Source organism: Xenopus tropicalis, chromosome 6 (genome assembly GCF_000004195.4).
Source record: "Xenopus tropicalis strain Nigerian chromosome 6, UCB_Xtro_10.0, whole genome shotgun sequence".
In the NCBI taxonomy this organism is placed as follows: domain Eukaryota; kingdom Metazoa; phylum Chordata; class Amphibia; order Anura; family Pipidae; genus Xenopus; species Xenopus tropicalis.
The window spans coordinates 133,559,917-133,578,060 of NC_030682.2; the positions used below are offsets into that span (position 1 = coordinate 133,559,917).

General features: G+C 40.0%; 1 protein-coding gene across 2 annotated transcripts in view; it reads right to left on the reverse strand.

The window, feature by feature from the left end:
- Window positions 1-18,144, reverse strand: part of rspo2 (R-spondin 2) — an 88,585-nt gene that overhangs the window by 26,103 nt on the left and 44,338 nt on the right. For both annotated transcript variants that reach the window (XM_012964623.3, NM_001011386.1), the window contains 2 exon segments: window positions 7,359-7,502; window positions 6,231-6,419 (listed from right to left, as the gene is read on the reverse strand). In XM_012964623.3, coding sequence (XP_012820077.1) covers window positions 6,231-6,419; window positions 7,359-7,502 — 333 coding nt within the window.

An 18,144-nucleotide genomic window follows, 5' to 3' on the forward strand; every position in this document is an offset into this window, starting at 1 on the left:
CTTTAGGGTATGTCTCTACCAGCTTTGCCCATCTACAGACTGAAATCCTTGCCCATTCTTCTTTGCAAAACAGCTCCAGCTCAGTCAGATTAGATGGACAGCGTTTGTGAACAGCAGTTTTCAGATCTTGCCACAAATTCTCGATTGGATTTAGATCTGGACTTTGACTGGGCCATTCTAACACATGGATATGTTTTGTTTTAAACCATTCCATTGTTGCCCTGGCTTTATGTTTAGGGTCGTTGTCCTGCTGGAAGGTGAACCTCCGCCCCAGTCTCAAGTCTTTTGCAGACTCCAAGAGGTTTTCTTCCAAGATTGCCCTGTATTTGGCTCCATCCATCTTCCCATCAACTCTGAGCAGCTTCCCTGTCCCTGCTGAAGAGAAGCCCCCCCAGAGCATGATGCTGCCCCCCCATATGTGACAGTGGGGATGGTGTGTTCAGAGTGATGTGCAGTGTTAGTTTTCCGCCACACATAGCGTTTTGCATTTTGGCCAAAAAGTTCCATTTTGGTCTCATCTGACCAGAGCACCTTCTGCCACATGTTTGCTGTGTCCCCCACATGGCTTGTGGCAAACTGCAAACGGGACTTCTTATGGTTTTCTGTTAACCATGGCTTTCTTCTTGCCACTCTTCCATAAAGGCCAACTTTGTGCAGTGCACGACTAATAGTTGTCCTATGGACAGATTCCCCCACCTGAGCTGTAGATCTCTGCAGCTCCCCCAGAGTCACCATGGGCCTCTTGGCTGCATTTCTGCTCAGCGCTCTCCTTGTTCGGCCTGTGAGTTTAGGGGGACGGCCGTGTCTTGGTAGGGTTACAGTTGTGCCATACTCCTTCCATTTCTGAATAATCGCTTGAACAGTGCTCCGTGGGATGTTCAAGGCTTTGGAAATCTTTTTGTAGCCTAAGCCTGCTTTAAATTACTCAATAACTTTATCCCTGACCTGTCTGGTGTGTTCTTTGGACTTCATGGTGTTGTTCCTCCCAATATTCTCTTAGACAACCTCTGAGGCCGTCACAGAGCAGCTGTATTTGTACTGACATTAGATTACACACAGGTGCACTCTATTTAGTCATTAGCACTCATCAGGCAATGTCTATGGGCAACTGACTGCACTCAGACCAAAGGGGGCTGAATAATTACGCACACCCCATTTTGCAGTTATTTATTTGTAAAAAATGTTTGGAATCATGTATGATTTCCGTTCCACTTCTCACGTGTACACCACTTTGTATTGGTCTTTCACGTGGAATTCCAATAAAATTGATTCATGTTTGTGGCTGCAATGTGACAAAATGTAGAAAAGTTCAAGGGGGCCGAATACTTTTGCAAGCCACTGTATATATTGCTATGTGTATTTGTTAAACATCAATTGATACTTTCTCTTGCTTATTGCGCCAAATGATAGACGTCGCACTATTATAACTGTGGTAGATCTCATGATGAGATGAGAGTAGATCACAGGGTGATAGTCTGGGCACCCCTGCACTAATGTATATGCAATGGCACCAGCGATCTTCATTAAACATGCTCAGCTTTTAGCTATTGCAAATGTAGAAGAAGCAGGTGCTGCCTGCCGGGCCTAAAACCAGCGGAGATGAGAGCACCCAGGTATGCTACACAGTATTCCTCCTAACAGCCCCTGCCAAAACCACCAGCCCCACAGTGACCTTGCTCGAAGCTCCTTGGCAGTACCTGCCGCCAGCAGGCACTTTATCTTCCCATCTCATGGGAAGTTCCTGGATTAACTCACATGTGCTCATCCTTAAATTATAGATGTATAAATTATCTTGTAAAAACAGGCACTGAAATGGAGTGGGGATTGTAACTATTTATCTCAACGAAAAAATGCAAGTCTTTAAAGTCTGTTACAAAACAAAAGCCTTTAGTTGCAATTAGGATTCCTGATGGAAATCCAGGCAGAGACATCCCGATACTCACAGGGATCTGTACCCCTTTAGTTACAATCCATACTCCCCCACTATTACCTACAGTACCCCCTATTATAGTGCTCAACCCCAGCATATTGCCTCCCTCTCTACTATCATTACACAGGACAGTTTCCATCCATCTTGGTGATCCCTATTTAGAAAAGAGTTTGCATCCTTCTGGTATACCTCCTACCACTATTTATGGATGTAGATTAGGAGGGCATGGGCCATTAGAAACCTTACTGACATATTAGCCATCCTTATTCCAGCTCTAAGATTACGGGTGCACCGAATTCACGTTTTTGGATTCGGCCGAACCCCCAAATCCTTCGTAAAGGATTTGGCCGAATGCCAAACCAAATAAGCACATGCTAAATAGGTTACGGAAGGGTTAAATCTTCATTAGCATACGCTAATTGGGGTACGGAAAGGTTACATTTTAAACTTCTGTGTTTACGTGACACATATTGGTCACGTGATATTTAAGATTCGGTTTGGCCAGGAACATGGATTTGACAGAATCTGAATCCTGCCAAAAAAGGCCGAATCTTGGCCCGAATCCCGAACGGATTCCTGGATTCGGTGCATCCCTATCTATATAAAGGGGAGTCATGTGTCCCTAACTAAATATTCCTGTATTATAAGTTAGTATTTAGTAACTATGCTGACCAATTATTATGATGTTAATTGCTAATTATTTATAAATGATAACTACTTTTGTTATCAACTGAGAATATTACTCCTGCTTTTAAGTTTAGTTGTAAAATATTTGCTCTAGGTGTAACACAGTTAACTTGAATATCTGCCAAATATTTCCTTTCATTTTTTTTTTTTTTTTTTTTTTTTTTAAACCGGTAATATCTTAATGGCGATCTGCTGAATTAACTGCCCGTTGTAATGTAGGTGGGCTGGTGGCCTTGTTATATACCTGAAAGTGGCAGCGTTCTCCCTAGTGTTTTACAGGTATATTTATATACAAATTTCTCTGTTATGTAAAATCAATAAGTGTTCTTGTTCTATTACTTTTCAGTGCATTAGCCCCACAGAAGATGTGGACTGGTGGCCTTGTTATGTACCTGAAAGTGGCAGGTTCTCCCTACTGTTTTACAGGTCTCCATACAGGTGCATAACAATAAAATGTTATACAGTTACAGTATCTCTGCCTGATGTGTTACATAGTCAATTTAAGCAAAAAACATCAACTGCCCATCAAGTCAATGGCCCAGCAGCAACTGGTCCTTTAGTGTCAATTGAAAAGAAAAACTTCCCAAGAAAATATTTTCTAGAAGGTTCCTATATGTTTTGGCCCTGAATGAAGCAGCATTTATATCTACTTTGTGAAATGGGCCATTCCCTCATATTCTGGGGACCATAACAAAGTCAACTGGGAAGCCCAGTAACTTCAATTGGATATAATGAATCCTTATTGGGGGCAGAACAGCCCTATTGGGTTTATTTAATGGTTAAATGATTCCCTTTTCTCTGTAATAATAAAACTGTACCTGTACTTGATCCCAACTAAGATATAATTACCCCTTATTGGGGGCAGAACAGCCCTATTGGGTTTATTTAATGGTTAAATGATTCCCTTTTCTCTGTAATAATAAAACAGTACCTGTACTTGATCCCAACTAAGATATAATTACCCCTTATTGGGGCAGAACAGCCCTATTGGGTTTATTTAATGGTTAAATGATTCCCTTTTCTCTGTAATAATAAAACAGTACCTGTACTTGATCCCAACTAAGATATAAATAATCCTTATTGGAGGCAAAATAATCCTATTGGGTTTAGTTAATGTTTTATTGATTTTTTTGTAGACTTAAGGTATGGAGATCCAAATTATGGAAAGACCCCTTTTCCGGAATACCCTTGGTCCCGAGCATTCTGAATAACGGGTCCTATACCTGTACTACATAGACTTAAAGTCTGTTTCAGTTTACAAAAGTGAATACTGATATTTATAAACGCCAGCCTATGAACATTACATGAATACAACGGATTACAGAAAAAGTTATTTTGATTACTCGACTTTTATCCAAAGTCAATTCATATCAAGGCGAGAAGTGAAACATGACTCTGTGTTGCTTTTGCTTCTGCGGCCTGCTCCCACTCCCTCTAGAAGCGCGTGCCAACAGAATAAAGTTTAAAGAAGGAATAAGAAGGGTTTTTTGAGAAGTTAAGATTAATGATATGATCCCCAGTGGAATGCATTGGTTAATTCATTAATTATGGTTATCTACAATCTGATTTGGCCGCGTGTTCAAATTTCACATTTAATGTTTCTGATAAAGAAAAAAATGGCTTTTCATTATGCAAAAAGTAAAGAAAAAAGTCCAGGTTTACCTTTTCTAACTGTCATTTTTATAATATCAAACTTTTACTTTTATTTTATAACAGAAATGTAGACAAAAAATGTAATAGAGATACTGAGTAGTATATTTAGAGGTTTCATTAACATCGCTAACGTTAACTTATTTTTCAAGATACAAAAAGAAAAGGAGCAAATTGCTCATCCTTATTGGCCTCCACCTAGTACCAGGGATGGATGTTCAGCCTAGTGCCTAAGACCACATTATTAAACTTTTCCACAGTCTACAAAGGGACTATTTTTTCCCTGAGAGACTTCTAGTGGAAAGGATCCATATCACTGAGATGACTCTCTACTGGTGAGGATATTCCTTCACACCCTTTCTGTTTCCTAGAAATGATCTGCTGTAAGGAGCTGAGAGGTTGAAGGGAAGTTATTTCACCTCCAACCGCTTCTACAGATTAAAGCATGCATATTCTTGATGTCTTTTCACCTCCATTTCAGTGATAGGTCATGGTTGACTGAATATCAAGGGGTATAGGTCATGGTTGGCTGAATATCAAGGGGTACACTTCACTATCCCCACTTTTTATGTGGGGGGCAAAATAAAGATGCCTCACAGTCAGAGCATTATGTATTATGGGGAGTATGTACAGTGGTGATCAGTAGGGACAACTCAGGAAAGTTGTCCCTCCAACCCTTTAGTGATCTAAACAATGGGCTTCAGACAAAGCCTCAGACCCTTCTGGTCTTAATGTTGTTGTAGGGATGTAGTTGGTTAGGCATCCATACAAAACATGTGCCCCTGTGTGAGTTTTTTGTAGAAAGTATTGGAGGGAGAGTGATTATTTTACTTGGGTAAAGATGACAGGTGACCCCAACCACATGCTCAGTGTTTATATAAGGAGGGATTGGTCCGTGAGTCTTGAGGTCCCGGCAAAGACTAAGGCAGGGAAAGAACCTGCGTTACTGAGGAGTAACCAATTTCAAGGGTGCTGTTTATAAACGGAGGTGTTGTAAAAGCAATAAATTGTCAGGAATGTGTAGTCAAACATCTTAAATTTCTACTGACGAGAAATAGCAGGGTTTGTAAACCAATATTACGTGCCAAACCAGGGACGAGTTGCATGAAGTTGCCCTCTATAGCAGCTTACCTGACAAAGGGTAATGTGGCAGGGAATACCTCATACATAACATGCTGCTGTTTCTACATGATGAATTGAATTCACTGTCTTAGGGTGAAGACACACGGAGCTACTAGTAGCAGCTACTTTTTCACGGCTACTAAACGCCAATAGACAATACTGAGAATTGCCTCTGCTTAAACACATGTTGAGACTGTTATCAGTAAATGATCAGAATTGTCTATTTTAGTAGCCACTACAAGTAGCTTCTACTAATAGTCCCATGTGTCTTCACCCTTAGGCCGAGATTAATCGCGCCGTTAACAAACCTCCGTTGTCGCAGCCGACTAATCTCCCCGCAATGCCATCCCACAGGCTAGAATGTAAATCAGCAATGGGATGGCATATAGGGCGCAACAATTTGCCCGAAGTTGCCTTGAGAGGAAACTTCGCTGACTTCAGCAAATCATGGCGCCGCGTATGCCATCCCACCGGCGATTTTCATTCTAGCCGGTGGGATGGCATTGCGGGGAGATTAGTCACCCGCGAAAACAGAGATTTGTCGTGGCGGGACTAATCTCCCCAAGTGTCACGGCCCTTACTCAAGAAAGCAGTGTGTCAGGTTAGGAAATCTTCATCCAATGAGATAAGAGAAAGCTAATGAATTACCCATCTCCAATCTTCCATGATAATGTGGGTTTGTATGCTTTCGCATTAATAGATGTGACATTTTAATCATATAAATAACATAATATAAATGTGTTACCCAGTATTGTAGTGCAAAACAAGATTTATAGGTTTCAAAAATATTCCTATCTGCTTACTTCTGTGCACTGTATGCCATTATCCTGTGGTATCTTACCTCCTGGGCAGTGCCTCATTGCCATCTTACACCTTCTGGATTCAGCAATAGTTGGACAGGGGATGGTGTCTTTTGCTGGCTTCTTCACAATTTGTCGCGTTCTGGTCTCCAGGCCCCATTTGAAGCCACACGTTCTGTTATTTCGGCTGCACGTGCCCCATTCGCTCCATGGCCCCACTTCACAGCCATCTGGGAAGGCAACAGAAAGAAAAATACTGCTTGTTGTAAGTGTGGTCTTGTGGTTTTATCCAGCATTTAGATAGTGGCTCGTTGTGGCTGAGATGTGGGTTTTACTAAGTGCTTGTGACTTTGTGTGTGGCTTGGAAACCATCAAATACACGGTAGAGGCTTACAATCCAAAGTAAATACAAATAAATTAAATATAATACAAGAATATTATAACTTCCAATCGCATAGGGGTGCATTTCTGCCTGAAGCTACTATGCCTTACTACTGTAATGAGCTTTAACAGTATAAACCCAATACAAAGGGTTAAAGTTGAAAAGGGCAGAGTGTTCAATATCAAAAAATATCATCTAGTTTTGCTTCTCACTGTTCCAAAAACAAATGTGCAGCTCTAAAGGGGAAGGCACGCGCTAATAAATCAATCTTGATATCACTCCTTGCACTGGGTTGGAGAGTTTGACTAAATTATTCTTCTACCCACAGTGAATATGCTCAGAGCACAGTCAAAAGTTCTTGCTGCTAAATGGAATTTGAAACTTTAATGTATTAAATGCACAATGCCTGCACTAGTTATTACATGTATTGCCATTATGTTGGATATAAGCATTTAACCAAATTAACATACGGTACATGTTGCACAAGTTTATAGCTCTATTTAGGTATTACTTTAGTGAAATTCCCATAAAACACATTGCCTCACAGCTATCATGTAATAATTACTCATGTAAATCGCAGGTCATTCTTTTTCTAGTCAACAAAATACATTGTTTCTTAACTAAAGCTCAAATGGATGGGTTTTAGGGAGAGGAAGGTGGAGCTTTGGTAGAAGATGATGTGAGTAATTCTCAAACCTGTTTTCAAAAATGTAACGAAGGGCTGAGATTTTCTCATCGAGTTTTCCCTTCATTTCAGGTGAAATTATTAATGAGCCGACAAACTTACCCACGCACACCATGGTGTCATCCAATGGGGCAAATCCTTCTGGGCATTCTTCAAAGCATTGGCCCTTGTGGGAGTAAAAGCCAGATTTGCACTTTATGCAAAAATCTCGGCTAAAACAAGAGTCACAATTTTCGATTCTGCATCCTGTTAAGACAAACAAAGCAAAGTACAGTTGAGGAAAGGGCTTCCGGCTTTTGGAAACAAGAATAATATAAGGACTATTGTAGATTGTAAGCTCTTTTGGGCAGGGCTCTCTTCACCTCTTGTATCGGTTATTGATTGCTTTATATGTTACTCTGTATGTCCAGTGTATGTAACCCACTTATTGTACAGCTCTGTGGAATATGTTGGTTCTGCACCTGAAGAAGGGGTCACCCCCGAAAGCTTGTGCAATAATAATAACTATGGCACACGGTATATTTGTGATGGTGGAACCATGCCAGAACCCACCAACCTCAGCTCCCATTCCCTTAAATGGGAAACATGGTAAAACACCCGCTCTGGGACTTTCCTATTTATCCGATGCTTCTGTGGCTACAGGGGACACACTAGTGTGCAAAGCACATCGCATTGCTCCTAATATTTTGCTACTGTTTCTTTAAACTGCTGCAACCAAGAATTTTGACCAGGGAATTTTGGAGGACCCATATATGTTGTATATTTTACAAAAAACATACCCGAAATCAAAATAAACTCCAAAATAAAGCGATAAATAGATTATAAAGTTTGTATTGGGATGGTAACATGAATCGTACCTGGTAAAATGTGGAGGCTCAGGTGTATAGACCCCAAACCTATCGCCTAAAGTATACGATCCCAAACCAGTTAAAGAGAAGCAAAATGGTCAAGGCACCTTGATTTTCAATGGACCAATAAAGACTGTTTTTTTAGCAAACTCCGCTGTGCTTGAAGTTCCTTCAACTACTTATGTTGTATATTTTGTCTCAATTCTTCAGTCTACCAAGAATGATAACCAGTCCATTTTTAAGGACCCTCGTATTATTATTATGTTATCGCAATACCTTAGGGGCAGATTTATCAAATCACGAGTTCGAATCCCAATGGGAATATCACGAAAATGCTTAAGAAAAAATCGTATTAGTCCCGATAATATCGTATTGGCGATCCGAAAGTTTTTGTGCCGAACAATTGTAAACAGCGGTAAAACCTTTCCGATTTTTCTGTGCAAGCATACGAAAAAGTCGTGCGCCGTACGAAAAATCATGCAGTGTACGACAAAATTGTGCAGACGCCCAAAAAATTTGCCGAAAATACGCGCGGAGTTTTCGAATGAACACTCCGAGCGTTCGTGCCTTTATAAATGTGCCCCTAAGACTAAATGTATATAGAAAACATTCTGTTGATGGTTAAAGGTATCGACAATATGCTTCAATGGCAGTGGCAATACTTTAAAAAGGATTAGTATAGGATCTGATTGGTTGCTAAGGGATACAGGGCTAGGGTAAAATTTTGCCTTCAAACCTCAAAGCCTGATTGGCACAGGGAAGAATGCAACAGCGGTTATGAAGAAGCAAATGTAAGGAATTATCTATAATGAAAAAAATCCAGCTTTTTAGGTCAGAGACGAAGAGAGAGACAAAAATGTTTCCTTATTAAACATGTAAAGACATTTTTAAATAATTATTTGAAGTATTAAATAATAAAAATGTTCTTTTTTACACCAAAAAATACTGTAAGAAGATGCCCATACATGTAAAAGTGTTTATGACAGGGTAGTTACATGCCTGTAAGAACAACGGCAACACACTTGATAAATCAGGTATGTTCTAGGTGTAGGCAATGGGTGGTTTGTCTCTGAAACACTTTATTCAGCGCTGATACAAACAACCAACAGACGGATGGGGTTACAGCGGCGCATTTGGAACTCATTTCGCGCAGCACAACACTGGCTTTCTCGGGCAGCGGAATAAATCATTCCTGTCTCAGCGTCTCAGGAACATAGGACTTCTAACACAGCCATTTGCAAACTCCCAAAGGCGGTTTTTAACTGTCGATTTTTTTATTTCTTACAGCCGTCAAGGTCAAACAGGCAAATATACATGTAAAACCTGAGCAGCAAACTAGCCCTTTGTTCTTGGTGAAAGTTGACTATATATATATATTTATTTAATGGTGATATAGGAGCGGCAGTTTTGCTAGAGACTGGGCTCCATGAAGTTCAATGTCTTTCACTTAAACAACCTCATGCCATCACTCAGCTAGATGTGTAACAGGTGTATGGTTTCTCCTTGGACCTCCTTAAATAAAATACTTAAACTATCAATTAAAACACCTGGCAATCATTTTTAAAAATAATAAATTCCCCTAATAATGTTCAATACTTTATATAACACTGGTGCATAATAAGTACAGTGTAAAACGTCAAAATTGAAAAACATTCATCAACATTTAAAACTTGTCACAACAAAGACATAAATATGACAACCTCTGGTGTATGAACTCTGCAGAGACGAACTTACAGGTATCGGACCCCTTATCCGGAAAACCATTATCCAGAAAGTTCCAAATTATGAAAAGGCCCTCTCCTATAGACTCCATTTTAATCAAATAATTCACATTTTTAAAAATGATTCCCTTTTCTCTGTAATAATAAAACAGTACCTGTACTTGATCCCAACTAAGATATAATTACCCCTTATTGGGGGCAGAACAGCCCTATTGGGTTTATTTCATGGTTAAATGATTCCCTTTTCTCTGTAATAATAAAACAGTACCTGTACTTGATCCCAACTAAGATATAATCACCCCTTATTGGGGGCAGAACAGCCCTATTGGGTTTATTTAATGGTTAAATGATTCCCTTTTCTCTGTAATAATAAAACAGTACCTGTACTTGATCCCAACTAAGATATAATTACCCCTTATTGGATCAGGTAACATAAGTAACCGTGTCCCAGTGTGGCCCTATTTGAGGACTTAGTAGTCTACTGGCCATTGATGGTACCCGGTGGCTCAATGTTACCCCAGTACCACTTAAAAAACACTGACTGCACCTTTTACTATTCCTGGTGGCACTTGTTAGGGATATTGCAACAGCATCAGAAAGCCCTGGAAAACTTTTTCAGATACTTTCTTGTGAGATCACTGATCTCTGAGCCCATCTGGCTCCAACCTTTACATACACGTCACCATGTGATATCCCTGATGTTTCCAACTGACACAGGAATAGCAAACTTTTTGGAATGCTCAAGTGCCAAGTAGCATGTGTGTTGCGTCCACATGCAAAACCTATTAAAAAAACTAAATATATAACAGATAAAATATTTTTTATACCAATGTAATATACTAAGCACTGGGCAAGGGACAGCTCCAAAGGTGGCTATACACAGGCAGATTTAAGCTGCTGGTTCAGACTGATTTGGCAGCTTATCAGCCCCTGGATCAGGGACTGCATTGGCTCATTGCTGTGGTCCTCGCTCTAAGGGGCCCTATTGGGTTTATTTAATAGTTAAATGATTCCCTTTTCTCTGTAATAATAAAGCAGTACCTGTACTTGATCCCAACTAAGATATAATTACCCCTTATTGGGGGCAGAACAGCCCTATTGGGTTTATTTAATGGTTAAATGATTCCCTTTTCTCTGTAATAATAAAACAGTACCTGTACTTGATCCCAACTAAGATATAATTAATCCTTATTGGGGACATAACAATCCTATTGGGTTTATTCAATATTTTAATGATTTTTATAAGACAAGTTACGGAGATCCAAATTACGGAAAGATCCCTTATCCGGAAAACCCCAGGTCCCGAGCATTCTGGATAACAGGTCCCATACCTATATTATTATTTATAGTGTATGGCCATCTTAAGACTTTGGTTCCAACCAAAAGTCCAAACACCCTCTCTGCTTTAACCAAACATCATAGCTGGCAGACAATGTAGGATACCTGTATGTGTAAATCTATCTTGCCTGGGGTTTATGAAGCACATTTTGTTTCCTCCAAAAGGGGCTACAGCTCTGGTATTTCAGATATGGCATTCAGTTGTAGCATTAAATCTAACTTGTGTCTTCTTATCGTTTGTTTGATAGTGTGTGTGTTTTGCCTTCACTGACACCATGTATCACGCAATATCTGTCAGCTGGATGTATTTTGAGGAATGTTTCGTATGGATTCATCCATCTGGCAACAACCTGCTGAAATCATTCTGCTGCATCACATGGTTTCATGAAACACACTTCCTGTGATGGACACTTCACATAAAATACAGGTTTAAATAAATATGTACAGAACAATTGTAGCCTGTGGGTCATGTCAAAACAATGACTTTCCAATCCCAAGATAACATAGAATGTCTGACAAACTGGAAGTCAAATGTTCCACTTTTATTGATAACATACAAAGTATATCTCTCAATACAACCACTTGGCATAACTCTTCCAAGACAGATTTCCTTGATGTTTCTGGCTTCCATGTTAATTATTCCATAACAAGCCAAAACTCTAGCCATGCAGAAAGTGCTCGGATATGTTGGGCATGCATGGGTTATTGTGATGTGCTTTGTGCAGTTTGTTACAAAAAAATCAAAAACTAAACATCAGTCCATATTAATACTTTTTCTTTTAAAAATTGTAATGGCCAATTAAACAAAATATCCATGGCTGTAGCTCACTGATAATTTCACATTTGATGCACGGAGGAGTTAAACCCTTTCGTGTTTTGTTTAAAAGGAATACTATGTGCGGAGAACTAGACAAATGAAGACTTACTGCATTTATTTCACAATGGAAAGGATTCTGGCTCTTTTTAGGCCTCCTTATCCTAACCTCTTCTACTACCTATTATCAGCCTCTGTGGTTCTTCTACCAGCTATTACCAACTCTAACCTCTCCGATTCTTCTACTACCTATTATCAGCCTCTGTGGTTCTTCTACCAGCTATTACCAACTCTAACCTCTCCGATTCTTCTACTACCTATTATCAGCCTCTGTGGTTCTTCTACCAGCTATTACCAACTCTAACCTCTCCGATTCTTCTACTACCTATTATCAGCCTCTGTGGTTCTTCTACCAGCTATTACCAACTCTAACCTCTCCGATTCTTCTACTACCTATTATCAGCCTCTGTGGTTCTTCTACCAGCTATTACCAACTCTAACCTCTCCGATTCTTCTACTACCTATTATCAGCCTCTGTGGTTCTTCTACCAGCTATTACCAACTCTAACCTCTCCGATTCTTCTACTACCTATTATCAGCCTCTGTGGTTCTTCTACCAGCTATTACCAACTCTAACCTCTCCGATTCTTCTACTACCTATTATCAGCCTCTGTGGTTCTTCTACCAGCTATTACCAACTCTAACCTCTCCGATTCTTCTACTACCTATTATCAGCCTCTGTGGTTCTTCTACCAGCTATTACCAACTCTAACCTCTCTGGTTTTTATACAGACAATTACCAACTCTAACCTCTCCGATTCTTCTACTACCTATTATCAGCCTCTGTGGTTCTTCTACCAGCTATTACCAACTCTAACCTCTCTGGTATTTATACAGACAATTACTAACTCTGACCTCTGTGGTTCGTCTACCAACTATTTCCAACTGTAATCTCTTTAGTTCTTCTACAATTACCAACTATAACCTCTCTAGTTCTTCTACTGACTATTACCAACTATAACCTCTCTAGTTCTTCTACTGACTATTACTAACTATAACCTCTCTGGTTCTTATGCTAGCTATTACCAACTGTAGGCTCAAGAATCAAGCTCAGTTCAACTTTGTAGTACTCAGATAGCCTAATGTAGTCAGGTCCTACTTCATTAAAACAGACCTTGTGATAGAAATTAATTACAGAGTCTCCAGTGGTCCTTCCCATCAGTGATGTTACTTCTTGTTCGTCCTGTCCCTGTTACTGATGTCACTTCTGGTTTACAGAGTTTCAGTAGGGGGCTATGGGAAGCCATTTGTTCCGATGGGTTTGGGTAAAGAAACCTTCAGTTGCAATGTCTATACGGTTCTGCTAATACTGACCCACACTGGGCTCTCCTTTTGGGCTATTTTCTAACAATCGTATTACAGTGCTAATCAATCTAATGAAAAGGTTTAATTTATTAATTTTTACAGAAGAAAAATAACAATATAATAAACAAAAGCCATGACTATCCCATACATTATATCTGTATAAATTGTGCTCAGTGACAATAGCAATATATAGATTGTTTCATTGTTGCTAGGACCAAGTCCTTGCTAGTGAAAGAAAAGTGAAGATAATTCACAATATATATATATATATTTTAAGCACAGTAGTTTATATCATTCCATTATATACCATATCTTCCTATCTTCTTTTTTTTATACAAACCCTAAACTGCTGATGTACAACAAATATATTTAGACTACTGAATAAAGTCATGTGCTGGAGAAAAGAGATAAAAATGACATTAACCAACACAAATCACCTGTTAAAATACGTACAATGGCCAACTTTAATCAACCTGAATAAAATGTGAAAAATAATTCAGAACTCATAGAAAATGATGTAAATCATGTGTTAATGTACTGTATCGAACAAAAGTTGGATTAGCAAGCCATGCCAAACTTTTAGCCACATCAAAGATTATCGTCTAAGAAGATTGAACTAAAGTGACGTTTTTACATTTTCTGTCTGGGATTCCTGGCAAAGCATTAGCTCTAATATCCTTTCCCCCCACCATTTTCATTTTCTTATTGGAGAATACATCACTGATGTTAATTTTATTAAGCATTATCACCTCCCATATTTAAAAAAGGATATTATGGAGATAATAGCTTACTGTTTAACTTACTGTACATCCCTCCATATTTTGCAGACCAAGTCTATTTCCCCCCTTACTATCAACAGCCAGCTGAAAGTCTTCAAGTTATAGACATATGTTAGATATCCTTCACTCCAAGGCCACCTTGCAACCCAATAAGGTGTATATGGCATGAGGTTATGAGCCAACAGATCACTAAAAAAAAACATATAGGGACCCAAAGGGTTAAGCTGCCCTATGGCTTTAAACCCTACCTCTTCCTGATTGAACTGTTACTGGGCAAAGTCCCATGTATCTAGTTTACAGTTATTGCACTATACCTTATTGGTTTAGTTGGTTGACCACACCCCTTGCACACTCATATAGTGTCTAGCAAGGAGGTGTGGCTTCATCTTTGGCTGCCTCCGAGTCTCAGGAAAGCTCCACTGAGCCTGGGATCAGACATACGCCCCAGTAAAGCCAAGCCATTGCCCCAGAGCTTAACATCCACTCTGGTGAAGTCGTGGACGGGGACCCCGTGAATGAGGACTATCTAGAATAGCAGGATACTGTAATAGCACCCTCTAGGAGAGTGAGGCAGTTAGAACTAGATAGCAAGAGCAGTTCAGGCTCCAACTAGAAGGTTAGCTGGAAGTACCCTTCCATACAGGCAATGTTGCCTTAGCCTAGGGCCACAGACACAGGATACAGGTCAGTGTAAATCCCTGGCCCATAGTCGGCTGTAGGACCCATACCAGTTAAAGGTATTCAACTTGAGGATTAGAGTAACTATTCACACTGATCTCCCAAGTAGTACCAAGCTGACAGGTGCATTTATCCTGCCCAGTCTCCCAAAGAGGTGGGATAAACCGGTGGCATCCTCTCTTACTATCCTCAGAAGGTATCTGCTATATCTGTGCATTTGTGAGTATTTACTTATCCCTGCATTCTACAACTTGTCTTGGACAATGAATAGTTAAAGTTTAATTGCAAGAGCTCCTGGCGTCCACCTTATCTTTTGATCTAAGCAATTACACTACACAGTGGCAGTGGCAGGTGTAGTTTAACAACACTATCCAGCAGTTCCTTCCATATAGCGAAGGCCCATTCCAGATAAAGAGAGTCCCAATGTACCCCATGCTCTACCAATAGCTGGTGTTTAACTGGTTTGTAGCCAAATATGGGTTACATATAAATGTACCTTACCTAAACCAAGCCTTAAAAAGCCTCCCACTACTCATATGGAAGCAACACTCTGTGTGTATACATATACAGTACATATTGTAATGACTACCTGAAGATACACTGAAAACAACCACCCTTAATGCAAAGAATGTGAGATTAGTTGATGTTCTGAGAAACCGTACCCCCATAATAGAGGATACCATTATTACATACCCACCCAGTTTACAGCGTTGCTTTATTTTCTGTCATAGTAGACAGAGGTTTAGATTTCCCATATTTATGTATTTTTGAGGATCAGCGGTTGCTTTCTCTACCTCCCCTCAGCGGCTGCTTGCAGTTGGCCAGACACAGGTTTCATTGCTGCCCAAACAAACAGTGTTTGCCTTTTTAATTGGTAGAATATGCCTTTATCTTGAGGAGGTTAGCTACTCATACTTGCAAGACTCACTGGAGCAAGGAAAAAGTTTTGCTCTTGAACCACATGAGCACTAGACTGTTTGTGCCCCAAAGGGATACACTTCTCACCACAATGGCCTTACAGGCACATATATTTGTTTCATTGAGCTGCCATCATGGGGGCTCACAGTGTATGATGGCTCACCAACATTTTAAGTTGTTTATGTATTTAGAGGTGGCCATACATGGGCAGATTTAAAGGAGAAGGAAAGGCTAATAAAGAGTTAATCTCAAGCTGCAGGCATACCTTCAGTTCTCTCAATAGTGACCTTAAGTCTCCCCATATTTCTCCCGTTCAGATGATCAGAAGCCAAACAGGAAGAAAAAACACTGAGCTGTGTAAAGAAAGTTCCCATAATGCCTCACTCCTGCACCAATACTCAGACCAAGTGAACATGCTCAGTTAGTAAGACTAGGGGGCACATTTACAAAGGCACGAATGCTCGAGCGTTCATGCGAACGCTCCGAGCGTATTTTCACCAATTTTTTCGGGCGTCCGGACGACTTTTTCGTACACCGCACAACTTTTTCGGACGCTTGCACGAAAAAATCGGAAAGGTTTTACCACTGTTTACAATTGTTCGGTACGAAAATTTCGTGACTTTCGGATCGCCAATACGATATTTTCGTAACTAATACGATTTTTTCGTAAGCATTTTCGTAAAATTTGCGATCTTCAGAAATTTTCGTTTCCAATCCGATTTTTTCCCATTCGTGATTCGGATTCGTGGATTAGTAAATGTGCCCCTATGAGTCAGCTTCCTGCTCAGATCCACATTCCTAAGGGGGGATTGAGTTCTTAGCATTCTTGAGGGAGGGGGGAGCAGGAGACGGGAGAGAAGAGAGAGCGGTGTGTCTCTGGCAGAGGAAAACAGACACAACTAATCTTTTGATTATGGCTGTATTTACATAGACCTTTCTGATAACGCTTACTTAGTTTTTACCTTTCTTTCTCCTTTAAGCTGCCGATTCAGGTCCATCAGACCAATTGGGCAGCTTATCTACCCATATATGGGGAACCCCAATGGGCGTACCTGACCGATATCTGGACTAAAATTGTCGGATTGGGGACCACATTGGCTTATTATCCTACTGCCGTTTTTGTCATTCGAGGGCCAAACAATCAGATTATTTCTATATCGCCCCCCTCAGGTGAACATATCGGTGGAAAGATCTACTTGTTTGGCAACCTCATCCAACGAGTGGATCTCCTGGTGTATGGCCACCTTAATATAACACAGATGTTCCCAGTTACGGTGATGTCTAGCTTAGCGATATAATGCTACAGAGCCCATCCTACTCACATTCTAACTCCCATATACGCAGTGTGAATTTAGCTGCCCTGATTGGTATTTACATCTGGTTCTTGAAACTCTGACCTACTGTTTGAATAGCCGCCCTTTTTGACAGAGGGAATTCAGCCATTAACTCAGCCATAGTGGCAGTGATAGAAGCTTGATTGGTCGATCTTTGAATCCGCTTGACCTTACAGATGTGCCTTTATAAAATCAAGGTGGAAGCACGAGGAAAGAGTGACAGAAGACATCTCTCAAATATGTATTAGATTACCGGGTTGGCCGGAGACACAAGTGCTTCGGAAGTGGAGAGGTTTTTGTTTTTATTACATTTTTTTCCTAGTCTAGTTCATGAAGGCTCTTACCTGGGAACGTTCCAAACAAAAGACAAATCTGGTGATTCTGAATATATTAAATGCATACTAAACCCACATTTTTTTTAACATTCCAGACTACTTTCCCATCACAAGAAATATAAGTAGAAATAAGAGTCTTTCCTTATGGGCTGCCTTCTTCTCTCTGCGTCCCAAGCCACATCAAGCTTGGAACATGCATGATCCTAAACCTTTAAAGTCATTTTAAAATTTGTGACTTGAGCTTTAAATATATAAAGGAACTTTAATAAGATTAAAATTAATATTTGGATTTGAATTGCCAGCCTGATACTTTTAACATGAACAGGAGACACTGTTGCCACCAAACAAGTCCATTGCATTATCACAACCAATCAGCAGATAGCATTTTCTGGTCAGCTGTTTGAAACCAAAGATTTGATTAGTTGCTATGGGTTACTAGACCTGGAAAAACTTGCCTCAACACTGTTAGGAACCATTTTATAAAGGTGCTGTGTTGTTATTAGAATGCAACCAAAATATTAAGATGGTACTGGACATCCCCAAGGACATACATTTAGGATATAGCATTAGTGATGAGCGAATTTTTTCGCCAAGCATGGATTTGTAGCGAATTTCCGCATTTCACCATTGGTGAATTGTTACGCAAAACTTCCGAGAAAATTTGGCGCAAAAAATTTGTCTCGTGGAAATTCTTTGTTTTTGTTGCGCGTCAAATTGGGCGCGGTCGTGTTGAAATGGTGCGGTCACGTAAAAAAAAC